Source organism: Lipomyces arxii (assembly GCF_038497795.1).
Source record: "Lipomyces arxii strain Phaff 12-163 unplaced genomic scaffold V1512scaffold_2, whole genome shotgun sequence".
In the NCBI taxonomy this organism is placed as follows: domain Eukaryota; kingdom Fungi; phylum Ascomycota; class Lipomycetes; order Lipomycetales; family Lipomycetaceae; genus Lipomyces; species Lipomyces arxii.
The window spans coordinates 879,869-896,192 of record NW_027117701.1 but is presented as its reverse complement, the minus strand read 5'-3'; the positions used below and the strand labels follow the sequence as shown (position 1 = coordinate 896,192).

Genomic DNA, 16,324 nt, shown 5'->3' with positions numbered 1-16,324 from the left:
GAGAATAGCTCTAATCATTGAATTGCAGCAGCAGTACGCGTACGCACGGCTAACTACTAATGCGAGCCGCACGCGTATTTTTGCGTACGTCAACGTCCCTGTTATAAAATGATGTTTTTTTGATTCAATGCTTCCAAAAACAAATTAATCTAAAGCAAGCTCAAATTACTACAAAATATTACCTTCTAAAATAAAATATAAAATGCACCAAAAAAAGCGGCAGCAAGAAGTGCTCTACTAGCACCGGTGTTAAGTCCTGAAGCTTTATTAATTGGACGTGTACTAGGGGTAGCTCTATTAGTGGGTGCGGTTGGTATTTCCGTTTTGGTGGGTACAATTTATGTGTCTGTTTTGCCGATGCCTTTCAAATTAGGGGGAATACCAGCTTCAGGTATGGCGAATATGTCGATGTCTGTGGTATTGAAAACTGCAGGAGCTATGCCAATCTGATTGTGTGTCAAATCTAAATAAGTCAGTATACAGCCAATAAATTACACGTCAATCATTCATACCGTAGACAAAGTATCCACTAGCGTGCACCCACATGTCTGACGAGCCAGTATCCAATTGAAGGTATCGCGTTTGAGACGGTGTACCATAGCCAACCTCAATCAAGTACGCCTTTTTTTGATTGTTGCTGAGCCTCGCACTAAATGGGGCTTGCTTGCTTAATCTAGCATCACCGTCGTAAGGACGTTGCACACTTCTTACTTCAAACTTTATCGTGCCTGGGATCATAGACTGTGTGGTGAGTTTACCAGCGCCTAGTATGGGCAGCGCAGCAAAACAGTTGTAAACGCAAGCTTCATGATGTAAGATACTGTCAACTGAGATTTCATAAATCAAATATTAACTGCTTGACTTAGTAGCAGTTTCCAATAAGTTTGGAGAATGTCACGGTAGCGTTGACGCTCAGTATTAATACTTGGATAAGTTCTTTAGCCGCGGTACGCGCTTTAGAACTAGTTATAAGATTTATGACTTAATGGCGGACTTCAATGCAGCTGCGACGCCAGGTGCATATATGGCAGATTTGTTCCCTGTGGCCAAAGTTCCGTCGTGGATGCAAGGCTGGAGAAAGTGGTCCAAGTTTTATTTTGATCGTCAAGCGACCATTTGGATAAAATACTAAATAGGATTGGAAACGCAAATTGCCGGAAGTATGTTTGTAGCTGCGGTTTGAAATTAGTACTGACAGTCAAGCCATGATTGAAGCCGGGTTTGAATTGAAACGACGACGTCAGCCTGAACTCTTGTGTTAAGTACTTTGCCGCGTTTCCAGAAGTGCAAGCAAAGGGCTTACGAAAAGATTCTTAGACCTAGTTGGCGAGTCGCGCAGTCCCACATAATATTACGTGATCGTCCTGTGACATTGTGAGCTCATCACAGTCAAAACCACAGAGCTCAGTGGTGGCTGACAAATTTAGCGTGGGGACCCCTCATTATACAATTGTGAATATCGTCTACAAAACTTCTTTATGCCGGCAAACACTGTCGTCAGCGTATACCAAAGTGCACTACATCTTGATCCTACTCGGTACGAAGATGCGTTTTCGTTTAAGCCGGAACGGTATTTGAATCACACTCTGAAAGCAGATGCGTATGCTGCTAACTCTGTCTTTTATTTTAAGAGATCGTTTTGAATTTGGTGCTGGACGTCGGTTTTGCCCGGGCATGCATTTGGCGAAAAACAGTTCATAACAATTGCAAAGATTATCCGAGCGTTTGCGATTCTGCCACCGTTGAATGAAGACGGTACACTTGGCAAGGTCGATATTTCTGAGAAAGCCTACGATGTGGGAGCAGACTCTTTGTTGAATCATTCCAAGTTGAGGCATGTGCTGCGAAGCTGGGTTGTAGAGGGCACGATAAGAAAGGAATGGTGTGACGCGGCTAGGGATGGATACATGCTTGGGTATGTCAAGGTGGACTCAAAAGGTGTTGTACTAAACTAGTGTATGAAATATATAGCAGTATTTGATGTAAGTTAGTTGTAGATGCGCGTCTGCTGTAACATTATCAGCAAACAATGCCTATTCAGGGCAATTAGATGATGCGTCTCTACTAGCTCCGTTCGCTTATTTACCATGCTACTGCAACCCTATTTTGTCCCAATAATAATTCGGATCAACGTCCCTGAAACGGAAATACAAAAGCTTCTAGAAGTAGGAACGTAGGTTTGGCCGTGCTAGACAACACATCCTTGCATGATCGAGCGGCGTCTCGCTATGTAAGCGCCAGAGGGCGGAGTTGACTGAATAGCTTACACGCTATGCAATGTATGATGACGATACACTGTTGGATTGAATTTTTGGATCGGACGAATTGTTGCCACTTAAAATCCTTAGAGTCAGACCTTGACTGGCCGATCTCTGCTTATATCGTGTTGCCGTGCTCCTACATTTTCTCATTAACTATCCTCACTCACTGCACTTATCCACTCTATACTCTTCTGCAGATTAACTATTATAATGTGTCTTATAAGAGTCGGTCCTCGTCGTGACCAAGACGAGTACTATAACTATGGCTATGGCTCGGACAGACATCATCACCATCATTACGGACTTGGTTACGGCACCTCTGAAGACTTGGAACACGCTGCAAATGCTGCCGCCTACGCTGCTGCATCGGCGGTAAAAGATCTTGAAGAAGGGCACACCGGGTACTACGGGCACGACCACTCGGCAGTGAGTCTAAACCCGCAGTTCGTCGAAGGATATCGTGCAGGCAGACGCCATGACCGTATATAAGTATTGGAAGGTGGACGCCGCCTGACTTTAATAATCTTCTTTCGAATTTGGCCGATTCTTTTGGAAATTCTGACTTGTTCGTTGTGCATTATATTGGCTGGTTCTAATGAGCGGTTGATGATTTTGATGACGTAATATTCTGCAGTAGAAGTTTGAGGGTTAGGGTATGCCAGTTAATGTTAAGCTGAGGAAGGACTCGTGTAATGCCATATAATAATGTTCATTCCAACAATTCTAGTAAATGCACGCTATTTTACAATCCATAATATACAAAACAATTTGCTACAAGCCCATCCGACATGAACAATCAAACAAGCCATGATGATCCAGCATCGTCTCTGCCATCTTCAATCCTGCGTTGTAAACCTTCAGCTCGTGATCCTCTTGCGCCGTTTCGTGCTGAGTTTCAAAACCAGTTACGTGACAGCCAAAAACGACGTCGATATCTAAACGTGGTTCTGCGTAATCTTCGTCCGAATCAGGATACTAAAACAAAGTTAGTCGTAAACTGCTGAGTTTGTTCAAAGTAAACTTACCATATCCACTTCAAACATGGTATGCTGGCGGCTTTGCCACATTGCACAACACGAATACATATCATAGGCACATTCCAAAACTTGAAGATCGCTGAGCTCAGTTGATATCTCGACGGCAGCTATGTCCTCAAAGCGAGTGTGATCAACTAGCTGCAGCATTTCTGTGGTAAAAGTGTTCTCGCTCAGAACTCGTAGATTCTTGTACTCTTCCTTCTTACCCCGTGGAGGCACGAGAACCCAGTCCAAACCTTTGTACTCGTCTCCGACGGCCATTTGACACCATAGCTGCAACTGGGCGATTGCTTGACGCAGATCACCTGGACAAGAACCCCAACGCAGTAGCGCTCCAAGATCAAGTTTTGACAAAAGATGGCCTTCACATAGAGCAATTAAAAGCAAAATATCAACCTTGACTTGATCGTCAATGGGTTTCATATATAGCAAGCTACCTGGATTCATAGCCACAATGTCTGGTGGTATCGTGCGTATATCAGTACAGGTTAGTATAACCGGTCGCTTTGAAGTTTCAATTAATTTGGTTAAAGTCACCCAAAATCCTTTGTCTTCTTCGAACACGACGTCAACATCCTCCACAAGCAAAAAACTTTTGCTTGCTGTTTGCTTTGAGTGCACCAAATGAGACTGACTCATCTCACCGACTTGGTCAAGAATATCTTTGCCGGTTCGACGTTGCCCAGCGTTAATCTCAAACACAAAATACCCAAGCTCGGTCGCGGCAGCGTAAACAGCTGCGCTTTTGAAACTTGCTGTCGGTCCACATAGTATCAGCACGTTCGAGTTCTTGCTCGGTCGCTCGTCTCTTGGCCGAAGTCTTGACTCCGGCCTATGTTTTTTACATTGCCGTGTCCGCGCCGACCTTCGCGGCTGTCGTCGCTGTACATAGCCGCCCATGATCAAGTCCTCGTCGTCTTCTGTAGTAACGCCACCATCATCTGCCTCATCAACGGCAATGGCGAATGGGTCCTGCGAACGGTCTTCATCCGATGACGAAACAGGTTCAGGTGGTGTTAGTACTTGCTCGTCATCCGAATACGCAATAAAACCGTCCAAATCTGCACGCGGCTTGGGCTTGCTGCGCGACTTTGAAGCTCTATATGTCTTGCTTCGTTCAACCCCGCCTTCCATGCGCGTATGCAGCCATTTTCTGACCAAAAGTGCCGCGTCGTCATGAACCGCAACTTGTTCACTTTTAACCGGTGCGTATTTTGTGCTCCACATCTGTTCCTCGTAATCGGCCTTGTCAAATGCGGATTGCAAGCAAACCCGCTCGTCCAGTAAATATTGCACGTATGGATGCCTAGATTGCGTCACGGATCTGGCACAGTTATTCAAATATTCTAAACTGACTACCCGACGAGTGGGTTTGATCCACCGTGAAGTGTCATGAAGACTGTCTATTCTTAATCCAGAAAACATATTCAGTACAACGTCTTCAGACTGCGAGATATGCATTGCAGAAGACTTCAACTTTCGTATACGTGATTGGGAACGCGGAACTCTATGTCGAGTCTCTTCGACTGATGTGTCAAAATCACGGTCAAATGACTTGACATGTTGAGTCAATGCTGATGGCCAGCATGCTGGGACAAATGCGCTTGAGTCGACTATTGATTGTGACCCGATGTCGCTAGCAATGCTTTCTGTAGTTTTATCTAAATAATATGTTAAGCATAATGTAGTAGTAGTGTGCAACAAAATTCGTACTTGGAAGAAAAAAAGGATGAATTGGTTTTCCAACTTTTGGCTCTGTTGAGTGATTTTCTTTGATGCGAGAAGCGCTTAGTGTTAAAGTTGTTGTATTTTCCGTATCAGTGTCCGCATCAGTAGGGACATCTTCCACCACGGTCTTGTTCCGAACAAAAAACGGATGGATTGGTTTCTTTGGCACCTCTTTAACAGCTTCCGATATATCTATATATACACGTGACTCCGCATCATCATCCGATGACTTTGGCGGTGTAGGCGGTGACAATGTCTCTTCGACAATCATAGCATCACAATCTTCGTCAGACATCAGTGCGACCTGCCTTCTTTGTGGTCGCTTTCGTTTCTGTGGTTTCGATTCTAAGCTCGCAGACTCTGACAGAAGCTTCAATGCATCTTTTGGCACCTTCAAAACCACGATACCATTTGCTCGAATTGGCGAGTTGCAATTTGATTCCGGTGACATTAAACCTGGAGAACTGTCACTTTCGACTGCCACGGCATTTGGCTTCCACATCTTGAGCAACGTGTTTGCCGGTGTAAATTTTTTAATTTTCTTATCCTTTCTATCTTCAGGATTCTGACACCTCTTAAACTTGATGCGTCTTTGAACGCTCTCCATTTCGTCTTCGGTTGCAGACGATACCGGGTCTTCAGCCAGCTCTTGCGGTACCAACCTCTCGTTATCTTTTGTCAAAACCTTCACATGTTCCAAAACTTCAACTTTGCTCTCAGATACAACCTCGTCAGCTTCTATAGTCTCATCCATCTCTGCATCGTCGACAACCTCGTCCCCATCTTCAACTTCGTCTTGAATCTCAGCCTTATTAACCTTGGCAGACATTGCAAACGGAAGACATCGCTGTTTTCCTCGAGTTATTACACCCATTTTAATATCTAATCACTTCCAAAATGCAAATGAACCGTATGAATGCATATTACCGTTTGTCAATGGCGACGCGTCTCTCTAGACGTTCAACATCAATTCAAATCCCTTAAAATCACGAGCCGCACTGTAAATTTAGCAGGGTTAGGTGGCTACGCGTAAACTCTGGCTAAAATAATTATCACGCGTCGTCTTCAACATCATCGCATTGATTTTTATTAACAGAGGCAAAGTACAAGCGTTCTATATAACATATTTTTCTAACAATTAGAATAGCAAATGCCACTTTAACGAAAAGAAAAAAAAGAAAAAAAAAAACAAAAAACGAAAAAAAAAACCCCGTATTTAGTGAAAAACACCCGCAATTTTCCAACAACCACTTATCAAAATGCGAACCCGGTGACCCAAAAACCGTCAAACCGAACATTTTTCAAACGAATTTAACGAATTTATGTAGCCTGAGTAGGGACCTCGCTGATCTCATTGCTCAGCACGCGCCAGTTTTCAGCAAATAGTTCTGCATATTTCAAACGTTCCTGCGCGTAGTCCTGGAACAACTTGGCGACACGGTACTTCGTCTGCTGAAAGTATGCAAGCTCGTCACGGAGACACTCCTTAATCAGCCATGAACGAGTGTGCTGCTCTTTGATCGCTTCACGGTCACGATGAATCGACTGTTGTATCCGCTCAATGTCTGACTGCTTGAAGTCTGAGCGATCTCGCATGCCGGTCAATCTCGTCTCATTGCTGCTGATTCTCCGTTCCAAAATCGGAATATTGTTTATATCGAGCTTTTCCTTGCGATCAAACAACTCTTTAATGCTAATCAGGCTATCACGGTGTCTCTTGAAATCCTCGAGCACTCCAATTTCCCAGCCTCGCGACTCGTCTTCCAACAAAGTTTGCGCATTAATCAAGTACTTTGACACGTTCTTGATGCCGTCATTGATCAACGGCATGTCATTCGTGTCGACAGAGTAAGTCTTTTGCGTGACCTCCTGTAATGTGTCGAGCGAGTTTGCAAATCGCTGGTGGTCAGTAGCAACCGACTCTTGACGTTTCTCCATTCGGTCAATAAGTAGACACAGATGTGTGTACATCTCAGCCTCCATCTTGACTCCCATATTAACTTCGTCCCATCTCTCAGCCTCGGCCTGGTTCCATGACTCAATCAAACCAGCCGGTAGTGCACGACCCGTGAACTCGTCCTCAACCGAGACAGCTGCCTGCTTACGCCAGACTGCAAGCTCGGTCGGAACAGACATGAACATGACGACAAGTTGCTCACGGTTCAAAACGGGATGACGAACCAGCTCGTTGATAAATCGCGATAAACCGCGACGACGGCGTTCAAGAAAAAACTCATCGGATGACAGATAGTGTCCGTTAACTGCAAATCGCTTGGGCGGCAGTAATGGTAAAATACGAAACGGATAACGCTTCAAGAGGCAGTTCAGCAGCCAGACAAAGTCGCTATATCGACGGACAACTCTGTAACCAGTACGAGGAACTGTACCATCGATACCTGGAGCAGCTGCACCCTCAAGCAAATAGTTGACATGTCTAAAAATAAACACGCCTTCTTTCTCTGGAATTATTGTCACACGGACTTTGTCGCCTTCATGAGCATCGTAGTATGGCTGAGCCCGAGTGTATGGGAAATTTTCGACGGGAGGAACATAATTCGGATCATCGTTTTCTTCCTCATCAACATCAGAATCGTCATCCTCGACAACAGTAGCACCGTTGGAAGTAGCTGAAGGCATCATTGCTTCATCAGTGTACATGGGTCTGTGGTTCGTTCGGGCCAAGTCATTGTAATCAGCACCAAGAACAGACGAATAAGAAGGATTGTAAGTGTCAGAGTTATAGTTGTTAGAAGACTGCTGTGGTTGTGGCTGTTCGTATGATGATGAAGTGTAAGTAGGATTTGAATATGTGTTTGACGAGTAGGCGTTTGACGAATACGCGTTTGATGAGTATCCGTTGGCCGAATATGGAGCTTCGTCTTCATCGTCGTCATCTTGAGCTGCCCAAGGATCATTAACAGAAATTCCAGGAGGCGAAGATGGAGATGGTGGCGTCTGCTCGGTAGGCCGAATGTCGTTTTGAGTATTCACAGGCGGTACAGCAACAGGTTGAGTTCTAGCAGGAGGAGTGTATGCGCTGCGAGATGATACTGGCGCAGTGGCTGCCATGACTTTTCGTGAAGAAGTACTTCTGGTTGGAGCAGCTGGAGTGTTTGCCTTTGGTTGGAATCTCAACTTAGTACTAGGAAGACCTATATCAGTTGTCAGCAACAATTACATTATAACCAATAAGAGCACATACTATATTTTCGAGAATCGACTGCATCAAGATCTAAATCCTGTTCTCCTTCTTGAACAAGACCAATCAAAGCCATTGCGACACACCAAGTTCCTCTGTCGATTCTGTTATCCTGCTTATTTCTAGCGATGAGATTCATGATCGCGTCACCAGCAGAATTATTTCCTAATCCAGCACGATCAATGGCATTTCGTACATTAGCTAAAGTGACAACACCGCCGACTGCGTTCTCAGCATCGAACGAGTCATTATAAATCTTTGGGACTCTAGTAGTGTCGAGCATATTAGAGATTGTAGGCTTACTCGTAGCCTTCGGCGCCGCTATCCCCCAAGGATCATCATCATTTCCAAATAGACCACCACTACCACCTCCAGAGATGGAATTGACTGTTTTCGCAGCAGTAGCGACGTTCGAGAAGGCCGACCGAGCTGTGGAAATTGATGTACGAGCCGAAGCGATATCGGGCTCTCCAAAGAGCGATGACCGCGCAGCAGCCGAACGAGTAGTCGATGTCGACGAGCGCGGTTCGTAGTCGTCACCAAACAAAGACATTACCGGGTCAAAATAATTGTTGTGGAGAAGAAGTTTGGACTCAATTAAATACTTCGAAGGGACAAGTTGGCGGTTTAAGCGGCGGATTCAATTCCGGTACAGTCGTTATCAAGCTTTGAGCCCTAACCCAGTCGATTAGCGGCTATCTCTTTGTATGACGACAGGTTCAACACTTGGTCCACAAACTGGTTCAATTTAATCCTTAACACATGTATTTTACAATTGTTTTGCTCCTAATTCCAATAACCAAATACCAAATAACATATTACAAAGCCATTTTTGCATCGCAACAGTATGCTCTATAACGGGGGAAGTGAATTCCTGCACGTAGGACACTGTAGCTTGAACCGCATCCATGATTCTAGGCATTTAGTGTGGAATATATGCCGACATGGTGTAACCATGTACGTCCGTCTGGCCATTATGGCTGCTGCAGTTGAAGTCGCATTACCTTCACTGTCACGACCGCCTTCGAGCGGCAACTCAATGACTTGCATACAGATGGCACAGTCGGTTGGTCCGACAACTACTACTCCTCCGTGAGAGTCAGATGAAACTGATGGCATGTCAGCGCTTGTACCTCCGCTTTCAAGATCTGGTGCAGATAACACAGGATGGTAGTTGTAAGATGCTGGAAGAAAATTGCCAGGAACAAAGAATCGTGACCCAAGAACCTCTTGACTGGCTAGCATGCAAACTTGCAACCATACCCATCCAGTAATGATGGCGGCCCATATTGGTTCAGACTCGTGTGATGCAATATTGCCTTTAAACAAGTAAAGATAGAGCATTGGCACTAAGCGCGTTGTACTCATACCTAGCACAAACTCCCACTTGAATGCACGCCGACAACCACGCATCACGTTGCGGTAAATCTGCGGGACCCAGTACGAGTTTACAAACAAAAACAACATGCGCTGGAACATGTGACGAAGCGGTTGCGGCCATGTAGACGCATTCAACGTAAAAAAAATAAATCCAATGACAATAAAGTAGAACCGCGAGTAAAGCCAACTGACGTCGCCTCGGCCGTCGTCTTCCTGCGTGGTGGTACCGACATTGGCCTGTGCTGTTTGCGGTGTTGCAGCAACTGGTAGAGGTAGTCCATCTGGAGCAGTCAACGGAACAGCAGGTGCCGGTGCAGGCGGAGCTGGTGTTGCTGCCGGAGTGGGCTGGTCAGTGTGTGCCTGTGCTCGATTTTCTGGTTTTTGAATTCGATAAATCAATATCAAGTACCGCATCCCAAAAACAGACACTAGCAAAAATGATAAAAATGCAACAGTCATGAATGGGAGAAACGTCGACTCGATAAAAATAGCTGCAGTAAGATATCCCATGGTCAAGTATCCATCCACAAGAGCCATCATTCCGACGGTCCAGAAACTCAGTTTCGACACGGTCGATGGTGTGTTTGTGTCATTCATCTGCCGAATAAGCAAAAATATTTGTATGATAGTTAATGTTGCGCCTGAAAGTGCTGCATTACGCGCACGCGACCAAAATCGCTCGATTTTCTCGCCCTGCGCTGACCGACTCTCCAACACTACACCGCAATTCGGCGAGTATATTAATGAAGATACTGTTAATTTAGGAAGGCTGGCATGTGGTTGTCCCTGCGGAAATCTGAGCTCAGACTCAATGACTGCCATATCATTTGGTGACACTGGGCTGGAATGTATTTGCAGATAGACAACGTATTCACAACTATCTAATGAGCCTGTTGGGCCATTATATGCAGGGTTCATATCTCGTTGATATATGTTCTCAAGACTACCAATTGTGGCATTAATTGATTCCACTAGAGGTATATATGATTGATTGAATCGGTCTTCCGTTAATGTGAGGAATGGCAAACTGAATATTCCTGCGTACCTAGTTCCGTTAACATTTGTCCCATACTACATTCGCAAACCGTATACTTTTTTGATGTAGTTGTCAACACTATATTGCCAGTATCCGCAAAATGCAACCCTCGTAATGGAATGTCATGTCCATTTTTACCCAGCTTACTCTGAATATTTAAATTTGCTTCGACCATCTGTACAGGCCCTTTTCTAGTCTCGCTGATGTCAAGCGACATAATTCCTTCCTCATCTGTAACATTACGACTGTCTACTGACGACTCCCATGTAGCCTGCCCTGTGATATTTGCATTGCGGTTTCTCGTAGTGTACTCTGCAGTATGTGGCAACTCTTGTGGCCCTATCCCCAGATCCAGCTTTGTCCAATCTCCTCTCATAAGCCCCGTGATATTTCTATAAAACGAAGCCTCGTTTGCTCTGTCCTCGTCTATGCGTTGTGAATCCCACAAGTTCAACGCCCGCGTACTAATTTCTGACGGCACAATCGGATTACTAATGCCTTCCAAATCTTGTGGACCGAGTTCAAAAGTCGCATTTAGAACAATGTCGCGTCGTAGTTTCTGGACACGCAAAAACTCCTGAAATGCAAGACGCTGAGTGGGCGATGTTGATTCTGGCGTGAGCAGCATCATGATGAGCAGAAAGACCAGTAGACCAGCCCTGTTTGAATCCATAACTATTCGTTTTTTCTAGTTCCTTCGACAAGGGTCGAATCCTTATAATGGAAAAGACATAAGGAGAAGCTGTTTCTCATATAGATTTGTATAAAGCCCGTAAGATTCAATCACCGTTATGATAGGGCTCGGCGTAAATTAAGCGGCTCAATCCAGGTCCACTTCTTCACGATAAACCATAAGAATCTTAAGTTTAGTCATAGCTGACCCTATTTATTGATGATCGACCGGAATTGAGTAGTAGAACACTGAAAATTATCAAATTGGAGGGCAAAATGTCTTTCTGGGGTCTCTGGAGACGGCCACTGAAGCAGCCGCTTGTTGGATCAGGCACAGAAGCAATTGAACAAGCATGGCTGGCTTTAATTGTACACAATTGTGTCGAGTTTGGTGTTATACACTACTAATTTAAATCAGAAAGAAGATGTGCTTTTACGCGAAGGAAAATCATCAGCTCTGGCAAAAGTTGCTCATTGTATCAGTGATATTGCAGATATCATTAGGGCTGAAGAGCAAACAGGCAACAGAAGAATATCTCTACAATACGCGCTAGATCATGGCGTATTTGCTAAGATTGCGGACATTGCTCGGCGATGTGGACCATCAATCATCACAGAATGCGTCGCTGCATTCTCAATCCTCATCAAGAGCGGCGAAGAAGACCTTATGAGCAATCAGCAGGTCATCAAAAGTACAAACATCTTTTTATGTGAACTCGACAAATGTCGAGGTAAACGCGTTTTCGAGGAAGAGTTTGCGGAGATGCTGTTTTCTGTTGCATCAAGACTACGAGCTAGCACTTCGAGTTTTATGAAATGGTTGAATACGTCAGACTTGGCGTCCGAAGAAGCTTCTGCTGACCACGATTCTGCTGTATTTGACACGGCTCATAGGCATAAAACAGAAGATGAAGATCTTGCGGACACCGTGTTTGAATTGCCTCATTCGAATAGCATGGAGGACAGCAAATCTACTGCGGATAATACAATGAAAAGCAGACTTGAAAGTGTTCAAGAAGTGCCTGCCCATCGTGAGGGTGAAGGTGCTAGTGATCAAGAGATTTCTCAAGACGCTGGATCCGTAGCCGTTAATGACGACTCGGAGCGCGTTTCTAGTCACCGTAATGAGGTACGAGAGCAATTAGAGCATCGAGATGGCCTTACAAAGGAGGAAGAGACTCAAGAAGAATCTGCGGCAGCTGATGAATTTCAAGAAAGTGTGAATCAGTCTAATGCTGGTAGTATAGATCAGGAAAACGAAAATGCGTCAGAATTTAGGGAAGGCAACGCTCTTCCACGAACGTCTTCTGAAGCTGACACTGAACCAAACGATAGACCTACAAATGTTGATGAAGACTCAAACGATTTTCAAGTGGCTACAGATGCTATCGACGGACTACTCAGTGATCTTAAGTTACAAGCAAAAGTAATTCAAATTTGACACACTTTTAACAATATTGACTTTTATTTTAGACTGATTTCCCCTTGTTTTATTTTTTGCTCGATTTGATTCATCACGAGGGTCGGGCCGGCGAGTTTGCGCGGACTGGACTGCTTTTCATAGTTGAGTCTGCGTTACCTGAGTCGCCATTAGAACAATGGATTAATGAAAGTGACTTTACCACACTAATGGCGTCTGGCTTAGGCGCATTGTACAGCCAACTGAGCCGGACTATGTTACTAGCGTTTCAAGCTCCGATCGAGCCTAAAATCGTTACCATGGCGAAGGAATCAGAGCGGAAGTTTGTACCGATTAATCTCAGCGAGTCCGACGATCCTGCTGAGATTGCACTCAACAACATTCACATGAAGGAGTTTTTGCAATATCTTGAGTTTTGGCAAGATACGCTCAGGCATTGTCAATCAGAGTCCATTTGCGCTAACTTGCTTGACAATTTTGAGACGCTGTTCTTACGGCAACTGCTTGTTCCTAGTTTAGCTGAAAGCACAGACTCGGACGGTAGCGTGAGCGGCGGAGCAGCAATTGCCGTACTGACATATCTGCGTGTTATTTTTGAGACTTTGAATCAAAAAGATATAGTCAAGCTGATTTTGTCGTTGTTGATTGTGAGTCCTGAGGAATACGTTGTTTCTACGCCGACAGTCGCACCCCCTGTAAGATTCGATGCTGAAAACGAAGACAATGAAGAAAGGATACCGGTGAAAATGACGAAGACGGCTTTTAGTCTTGTTGATCTCATGGCGGACAGTTTGGAATCGTCATCGCAACAGACTATTGGTGCAGCTTTGAGATTGATGTCTACGCTTGTGCGGAAACATTATCCGTACACTTTGAACTCTATATTTGAAGTTGATAGGCTGGCAATAACGTTCAAGGCCACCGTAACGCCGTTCACGGTTTATGCACAGGAGATGGATTTTTTTTTAGCACTGATGTCTGAAAGCGAGGCCAATGACATACAGAGTCAGAAGTATGAGAGCTATTTGAAAGACAGTCGAACGACACTTGAATCGCACCCGTTTTTGCCTGATCAGATTGCGCATAAGGATGAGTTTGACGGGAAAATTTCAACAACGAGCAGTACAGACTTGTATTCACACACATTACAGACTGACGGCAAGATCTGGAACGATTTGCTTCGGTTGCTGTCTATGTTTTTTGCAAACAGCGTTGAACTTAATTTTGTCCTGACGCAGGTGTTTATCGACATGGTCAGCTGTGGTTGGTTATCGTTACGAGGCTGGATGTTGACGCAATTGCAAGACGTCGTCATTTCGCATACCCGACCGAAGTTAGAAGAAACCGATTCTGATGATGAGTTGGACTATCAGATGATGGTATACTACGCTGAGACTACGATGGACGGTCTTGACAGCGACGAGGAGTGGGGTGTGCATCCTGACGAGCGGTATCAAGAAACGACATTCAAGAAACTGTCACCGACCATGGAGGTGCTTGATATGCTAAACAAGAAGATTGACGAATACAGGCAGAAAATACCTGGGTTTGACGACCAGTTGGCAGAGCGCCGTCGGATGCTGTGGATAGATGAGGATGACGTTGGTGATGCCACTCAAGCTGCATTTTCTAGCCCAGCAGTTTCGCAGACTCGATCCGACTCACGCACATTCTCACTCTCATCGGCAGATACCTCGAGGCGGGCAAAAGAGATTTTTGAATCGACTTCTGTACCATCTAGTCCACTGTCTGCCCGACAGACCCAAGCGTATCGTACAATTTCGGTTTCGAGCCTGTCTAATCAGCAGTACTCTCCACTGCAAGGCCGGGGCGGGCCGCAGCAGCGCAAACGCGCCACATCGCCGCTGTCTCAGCGCCAACACCGGCGGGCGGAAAGTGTTGCAGGCGCGCTGCCGCCCATTCCCAAGACCCGGCAGCAGCACCGACGTGCGCAATCGACAATGTCGCCGTTCACGTCGCCGATGCCTGGTCACGGTGGTGGTGCGTCCGGGGACCAGCCCAAGCTGTCGATCCGGACGAGGGATGGGTCGTTGAAGGCGTGGGACGTTTTGTCGTCGTCGTCTCCGCTTGACCGGACCATGGCCGGCTCGCCTGGTGGGTCTTCTGCAGCGTCATTTTCGGCGTCGAGGTTTGAGACCGAGATTGACGACGAAATGGACAGCAATCCGAACGATTTTGCGAGTGCGCTAGTGTTGAGCGACTCAATCCACGTTCAGAGTGATGACGAGAGCGACAACGGGCCGGTGACGTCGGCCGAGGCTGAGGTCAATATCGTAAACGCGAACGGAACTACAGAAACAGGCAAGGGTGAAGGTATTGAAATGGATGATATCGTTACTGATATCGGTTATGTTCCTGCAGTTATTCAAGTTATGGGCCCAGAAACTGGTAAAAGTCGATATGTTAGTGTCACGCACTTGCTCGGGAACGTGATTGTGTTTCAAGTAAGTGTTTTTGTTCTATTGCGGTTTACAATGTGCTGACGGCATGTAATAGGAATTCGTGAAGGAATTGACCGCGATGATACAAGTGCGGAGTACGATGATCGATAAGGTTGATTACAAGCATTAGGCGGCGATTATTTGCAGCATTTTAGCATGATACAAGGCGTTCTTTGAAAAAGCGTTAAATGCACGAAATACTTTATTTTGACATGGGATATAACTAAGCAGTACGCTCAATCAAATGTAAACCACTACCAGTTTTGATAATTCTACTCATCTGACCAACATTGAGCGCGAACGCAGCCTCCTCAAACTCCTTTTGCATCTCACCTCTTCCAAAAAACCCAAGATCTCCACCTTTTCTAGCCGAACTGTCGTCCGATTCCGACACCGCCAGCTCGCCCAGCGTTGCCTTGCCGGCCTTAATCTTCGCCTCCAAACCTTCCAAAATCTGCCGCGCCTCGTCCTCTGTCCGGGTGATGTGTTTCTCCTTCCACGACGACGGGCGCCGCGAGCCGGCATGCTTAATTAGCAAATGCGAACACCGGATCTTACTCTGCGATTGTGGGCCCGACGCCGCAATCGTGATAGATGCTGGCATCACGAACGAGAAGTTGGCCGCCATGTAGACCTTCAACTCGTCTGCATCTGTACCAACCGGTGGCTCCCATGAAGACTCGTGTGTGGCGGAGTCGAAATAGTATGGGATATTGTGTGACCGGGACATTCGAATTTCCCAGCCTGAAGGCAAACCTGTGCTTGAAGTCATCGTTTGTAATGAAGTTGTTGCCTGGCTTAAGTTAGAATAGTACAATGATATTAAGTATTGTTATTATATTTACCATAATATGCTGCTTTAGTACTAGATAATAATAATAATAATAATAATAATAATAATTTACAAAATAATAACACAGTGAAACTATTAAAAATAATGCAATAAGAAAAACACAAGTTCTTTTCTTTTCTTACACTGAATTTTTCCAAACGTCCTCTCACGCACGATACCTTGGAAGGTCAGCTTTGAAGATCCAGCGTCGATTTCATCAAACCTAACCCTGCCCCACATATATCTACACCCTAACCCACCCCACAACACAATACGCCACGAATTAATCTACGCCTA

The 16,324-nt window shown here is 45.3% G+C and overlaps 7 protein-coding genes across 7 annotated transcripts; 2 read left to right on the top strand and 5 right to left on the bottom strand.

Annotated features, from left to right (window-relative positions):
- Positions 1 to 243: 243 nt before the first annotated feature.
- Positions 244 to 1,127, bottom strand: V1512DRAFT_70260 (uncharacterized protein). The gene is made up of 2 exons (XM_066918481.1): positions 513 to 1,127; positions 244 to 463 (listed from the first exon to the last, which is right to left on the bottom strand). Exons 1-2 carry the CDS (start codon positions 736 to 738, stop codon positions 339 to 341), a joined length of 351 nt encoding a protein of 116 aa, XP_066773738.1. The 5' UTR covers positions 739 to 1,127; the 3' UTR covers positions 244 to 338.
- A 351-nt stretch (positions 1,128 to 1,478) lies between these two features.
- V1512DRAFT_245826 (uncharacterized protein) lies at positions 1,479 to 2,750 on the top strand (the record flags this gene model as incomplete). Its single annotated transcript, XM_066914396.1, has 3 exons — positions 1,479 to 1,616; positions 1,695 to 1,915; positions 2,486 to 2,750. 3 exons carry the CDS (start codon positions 1,479 to 1,481, stop codon positions 2,748 to 2,750), a joined length of 624 nt encoding a protein of 207 aa, XP_066773737.1.
- A 260-nt stretch (positions 2,751 to 3,010) lies between these two features.
- On the bottom strand, positions 3,011 to 5,985 carry V1512DRAFT_70277 (uncharacterized protein). Its single transcript, XM_066918482.1, has 2 exons — positions 5,012 to 5,985; positions 3,011 to 4,959 (listed from the first exon to the last, which is right to left on the bottom strand). Exons 1-2 carry the CDS (start codon positions 5,898 to 5,900, stop codon positions 3,272 to 3,274), a joined length of 2,577 nt encoding a protein of 858 aa, XP_066773736.1. The 5' UTR covers positions 5,901 to 5,985; the 3' UTR covers positions 3,011 to 3,271.
- Positions 5,986 to 6,090: 105 nt separating this feature from the next.
- Positions 6,091 to 8,837, bottom strand: V1512DRAFT_274211 (uncharacterized protein). Its single transcript, XM_066917765.1, has 2 exons — positions 8,229 to 8,837; positions 6,091 to 8,178 (listed from the first exon to the last, which is right to left on the bottom strand). The coding sequence occupies exons 1-2, from the start codon at positions 8,776 to 8,778 to the stop codon at positions 6,347 to 6,349; spliced, it is 2,382 nt and encodes a 793-aa protein (XP_066773735.1). The 5' UTR covers positions 8,779 to 8,837; the 3' UTR covers positions 6,091 to 6,346.
- A 102-nt stretch (positions 8,838 to 8,939) lies between these two features.
- Positions 8,940 to 11,532, bottom strand: V1512DRAFT_258404 (uncharacterized protein). Its single transcript, XM_066915439.1, has 2 exons — positions 10,698 to 11,532; positions 8,940 to 10,650 (listed from the first exon to the last, which is right to left on the bottom strand). The coding sequence occupies exons 1-2, from the start codon at positions 11,312 to 11,314 to the stop codon at positions 9,078 to 9,080; spliced, it is 2,190 nt and encodes a 729-aa protein (XP_066773734.1). The 5' UTR covers positions 11,315 to 11,532; the 3' UTR covers positions 8,940 to 9,077.
- V1512DRAFT_234188 (Retinoic acid induced 16-like protein-domain-containing protein) lies at positions 11,309 to 15,483 on the top strand. The gene is made up of 4 exons (XM_066914051.1): positions 11,309 to 11,682; positions 11,732 to 12,739; positions 12,787 to 15,198; positions 15,251 to 15,483. Exons 1-4 carry the CDS (start codon positions 11,590 to 11,592, stop codon positions 15,323 to 15,325), a joined length of 3,588 nt encoding a protein of 1,195 aa, XP_066773733.1. The 5' UTR covers positions 11,309 to 11,589; the 3' UTR covers positions 15,326 to 15,483.
- V1512DRAFT_234187 (uncharacterized protein) lies at positions 15,380 to 16,286 on the bottom strand. Its single transcript, XM_066914050.1, has 2 exons — positions 16,041 to 16,286; positions 15,380 to 15,988 (listed from the first exon to the last, which is right to left on the bottom strand). The coding sequence occupies exons 1-2, from the start codon at positions 16,041 to 16,043 to the stop codon at positions 15,419 to 15,421; spliced, it is 573 nt and encodes a 190-aa protein (XP_066773732.1). The 5' UTR covers positions 16,044 to 16,286; the 3' UTR covers positions 15,380 to 15,418.
- Positions 16,287 to 16,324: the final 38 nt, after the last annotated feature.

Coding starts and splice junctions, on each gene's coding strand:
- V1512DRAFT_274211 (XM_066917765.1), bottom strand. CDS start 8,778: ATGTCTTTGTTTGGTGACGACTACGAACCGCGCTCGTCGACATCGACT. Junction 8,179..8,228: donor AGTCGATTCTCGAAAATATA/GTATGTGCTCTT, acceptor CAACTGATATAG/GTCTTCCTAGTACTAAGTTG.
- V1512DRAFT_258404 (XM_066915439.1), bottom strand. CDS start 11,314: ATGGATTCAAACAGGGCTGGTCTACTGGTCTTTCTGCTCATCATGATG. Junction 10,651..10,697: donor TTGACAACTACATCAAAAAA/GTATACGGTTTG, acceptor TAACGGAACTAG/GTACGCAGGAATATTCAGTT.
- V1512DRAFT_70260 (XM_066918481.1), bottom strand. CDS start 738: ATGATCCCAGGCACGATAAAGTTTGAAGTAAGAAGTGTGCAACGTCCT. Junction 464..512: donor TAGTGGATACTTTGTCTACG/GTATGAATGATT, acceptor TGACTTATTTAG/ATTTGACACACAATCAGATT.
- V1512DRAFT_70277 (XM_066918482.1), bottom strand. CDS start 5,900: ATGGGTGTAATAACTCGAGGAAAACAGCGATGTCTTCCGTTTGCAATG. Junction 4,960..5,011: donor TCATCCTTTTTTTCTTCCAA/GTACGAATTTTG, acceptor CATATTATTTAG/ATAAAACTACAGAAAGCATT.
- V1512DRAFT_234188 (XM_066914051.1), top strand. CDS start 11,590: ATGTCTTTCTGGGGTCTCTGGAGACGGCCACTGAAGCAGCCGCTTGTT. Junction 12,740..12,786: donor ATCTTAAGTTACAAGCAAAA/GTAATTCAAATT, acceptor CTTTTATTTTAG/ACTGATTTCCCCTTGTTTTA. Junction 15,199..15,250: donor GGAACGTGATTGTGTTTCAA/GTAAGTGTTTTT, acceptor GGCATGTAATAG/GAATTCGTGAAGGAATTGAC.